Source organism: Bison bison, unplaced genomic scaffold (assembly GCF_000754665.1).
Source record: "Bison bison bison isolate TAMUID 2011002044 unplaced genomic scaffold, Bison_UMD1.0 scf7180017864371, whole genome shotgun sequence".
Classification (NCBI taxonomy): domain Eukaryota; kingdom Metazoa; phylum Chordata; class Mammalia; order Artiodactyla; family Bovidae; genus Bison; species Bison bison.
The window spans coordinates 11,989,215-11,992,523 of NW_011494943.1; the positions used below are offsets into that span (position 1 = coordinate 11,989,215).

The 3,309-nt window shown below is 54.7% G+C and overlaps 1 protein-coding gene across 1 annotated transcript; it reads right to left on the reverse strand.

Moving 5' to 3' along the window:
• Window positions 1-479: 479 nt before the first annotated feature.
• ACTG1 (actin, gamma 1) lies at window positions 480-3,303 on the reverse strand. The gene is given in 5 exon segments (XM_010856314.1): window positions 480-1,356; window positions 1,445-1,626; window positions 1,734-2,172; window positions 2,453-2,821; window positions 3,241-3,303. Coding segments are annotated over 4 exon segments (1,170 nt in total). The 5' UTR covers window positions 2,816-2,821; window positions 3,241-3,303; the 3' UTR covers window positions 480-1,170.
• Between the last annotated feature and the right edge of the window lie 6 nt (window positions 3,304-3,309).

The window sequence follows — 3,309 nt, forward strand, 5'->3', positions numbered from 1 at the left end:
TCTGACCCAACCTGCCAAATTTGAAAACCTGAAATAGCTGTGGAAGACTGCCTGCCCTTAGGGAAAGCTTTGGGGCTGGAGCCTGAGTCAAGTTCCCCCTACCAGGTGACCCTTATCAGCAGACTGAAGGTTCCACAGCTCATCAATCAGGCTCTCATCAACCCCATGGTTGCTTCACTGACCAGAGTGCACCGCCACCCGCCCACTACCTGTGTGCTGAGAAAGCCACACCCTTCGTGCTTCTATGGCAGCACATCTTTATGCCAAAGACACCAAGTGTAAGATGCCACCCTCCTCCCAGCCCCCTTGGGGGTTAGTCCCACTCAAGCTTTCCTTTTCCCTGGAAGCTCAACCTGACGCAGACTCTAGATGCTCACGGGACCTCTGTTCACCTCTGGTTTTGGAGAAATCAGTTTCTGTTGCCTAATTTGACACCCGCACACAGCCCACCGCTCCCCACTGATGAACACAGGCACCGATCGGTTTACTGCAGCACTTTTATTTCCTCACAATGACGCGTTGCTGGGGCCTAATGTTCTCACATGACAGTAGAAAATCAAAGTCTGTTGTCATCTCTTAAAAGAATTGAGAATTGCGTACAAAAACCTTACATAAATTAAAAGGATGAATAAATTTACAGGTGTGAATGCAAACTGTTTCCAACTCAAGGCAAGTAACCAGAACAGTGCTCTGGTGGGAAATCTTCAGTAAGAAAGGAAAGCAGGTCCTACGGCTTGGACCTTCCCAACCCCGTGTAAGACCGGCCAAGACAGAAATGACAACTGTTTCAGGACTCTTGCCAGCCTCTAGAGAAATCCTGGAATAGGCAGCTCTGACACATTAATACCCTGCACAGACTGAGAGACTCACAGTCTCCCAGATTCTTATCAAGCCATTGGATTTCTCTTCCATAAACATTCTCACCTCAGCTCGAGGTGAGAGAGCCGCATATAACTAGGGGTTTAAATCAAAGATATGCACAGGGTATTAAACATATACCAAGGTAAGAGTTAACTTGAATACAAGGTCAAAATCAGCAACAAGTTCTACAATCCAGTGCTGATATCAGATACAAGCTTCAAGGACAAATTTCTTTTCAAAGGCTTATTCCAGTTTCATGAGGCTAGCATGAGGTGTATACATTTGCCACGGCAAATTTATACTTCTGAATTAACTCATGCAGCAAATGCTACGCATCTGCTCGCAGTCCATTTAGAAGCATTTGCGGTGGACAATGGAGGGGCCAGACTCGTCATACTCCTGCTTGCTGATCCACATCTGCTGGAAGGTGGACAGGGAGGCCAGGATGGATCCTCCGATCCACACCGAGTACTTGCGCTCGGGAGGAGCAATGATCTGAAACGACAAGAATGGGGCTTTAGCAGGTAGCACCATCTTAGCCGCAAGGCCCCTGGGCCCAAGGCCACAGCCGCCTCTGCCTCACCTTGATCTTCATCGTGCTTGGAGCCAGCGCGGTGATCTCCTTCTGCATCCTGTCAGCGATGCCAGGGTACATGGTGGTCCCACCAGACAGCACCGTGTTGGCATACAGGTCCTTTCGGATGTCCACGTCACACTTCATGATGGAGTTGAAGGTGGTCTCATGGATGCCACAGGACTCCATACCTAAGGGACAAAACTCACCCTCAGAAATCGCACGTTCAAGGTGAAAAGCACCTTGACCCTCGGCAGCCTCAGAGGGAGGTCACTCATGCTGCCCGCCAGACACCTACCCAGGAAAGACGGCTGGAAGAGCGCCTCGGGACACCGGAACCGCTCATTGCCAATGGTGATCACCTGACCATCGGGCAGCTCGTAGCTCTTCTCCAAGGAGGAGGAGGATGCAGCAGTAGCCATCTCCTGCTCGAAGTCCAGGGCGACGTAGCAGAGCTTCTCCTTGATGTCACGCACAATTTCCCGCTCGGCTGTGGTGGTAAAGCTGTAACCACGTTCCGTGAGGATCTTCATGAGGTAGTCTGTCAGGTCCCGGCCAGCCAGGTCCAGACGCAGGATGGCGTGGGGGAGGGCGTACCCCTCGTAGATGGGCACCGTGTGGGTGACCCCGTCCCCAGAGTCCATGACAATGCCAGTGGTGCGGCCAGAGGCGTACAGAGACAGCACAGCCTGGATGGCCACATACATGGCAGGAGTGTTGAACGTCTCGAACATGATCTGCAGGAGACAAAAGGCTTCTTTACTCAAAGGAAGGGACTCAGGGCCACCCCATGCTCTCACACCATGCCAGCATGCCACAAATGTGATGTGTGGAGAAAAGAAAAGGAAGCAAGCAGAAACACAAATAAGAAACCTTGAGACTTCAGGAAGGAAATGCCAGGAGAAGAACAGAACCCTGGAAATATCGAAAGAAATACTTGAATTTCAGAAAACAAAACTGAACATGAAATGACTAGCGAAATAGGTGAAATGGCTCAACCCACCCGGCAGTGCTTACCTGGGTCATCTTCTCACGGTTGGCCTTGGGGTTCAGAGGGGCCTCCGTCAGCAGCACGGGGTGCTCCTCGGGGGCCACACGCAGCTCGTTGTAGAAGGTGTGGTGCCAGATCTTCTCCATGTCGTCCCAGTTGGTGACGATGCCGTGCTCGATGGGGTACTTAAGGGTCAGGATGCCACGCTTGCTCTGGGCCTCGTCGCCCACGTAGCTGTCCTTCTGCCCCATGCCCACCATGACGCCCTGGTGTCGGGGACGCCCAACGATGGACGGGAACACGGCCCGGGGGGCGTCATCCCCAGCAAAGCCAGCTTTGCACATGCCAGAACCATTGTCGATGACGAGGGCGGCAATTTCTTCTTCCATGGCGATCTATTCAAAGATGAGACCAACTCAGGCGCGCCCTGACGCTCAGAGAACGGCCCCGGCAATGGCCCTCCCCGCGAGGCGTTCCACCTCCCCCCGACCCGGCTGCAGAGTAACCGCCTGGAACCGGGGCCGGCTTTTATGTAACGCCCCCTCCCACGTCGTTCCGCGGAAAGGAGACTGGGGGCTCTCAATACTGCCGCCCGGACTCGCCCTGCCCCCTCCCCCAGCAGCACACCCGCTGCGCCCTCCGCGAACCAGCTGGGGCGCGTCCCAGCCCACTTACCCCACCCCGCCCCACACGACCACCCTTTGTTCCCGGGGTCGAGGTGGCCAGGCCTCTAGGGCCGGGAGTAGAAAGACGAACTGCGAAGGGGTGCGGGGGCCCGGATACCCGGACAGGCCGCCTAGGCCTGGTCGCTTACCGATGGAGGAGACGGGCCGCGGGGTGCGGAAGAGCGAGCAAAGAAGCGCGGGAGGACACGGAACGCGAG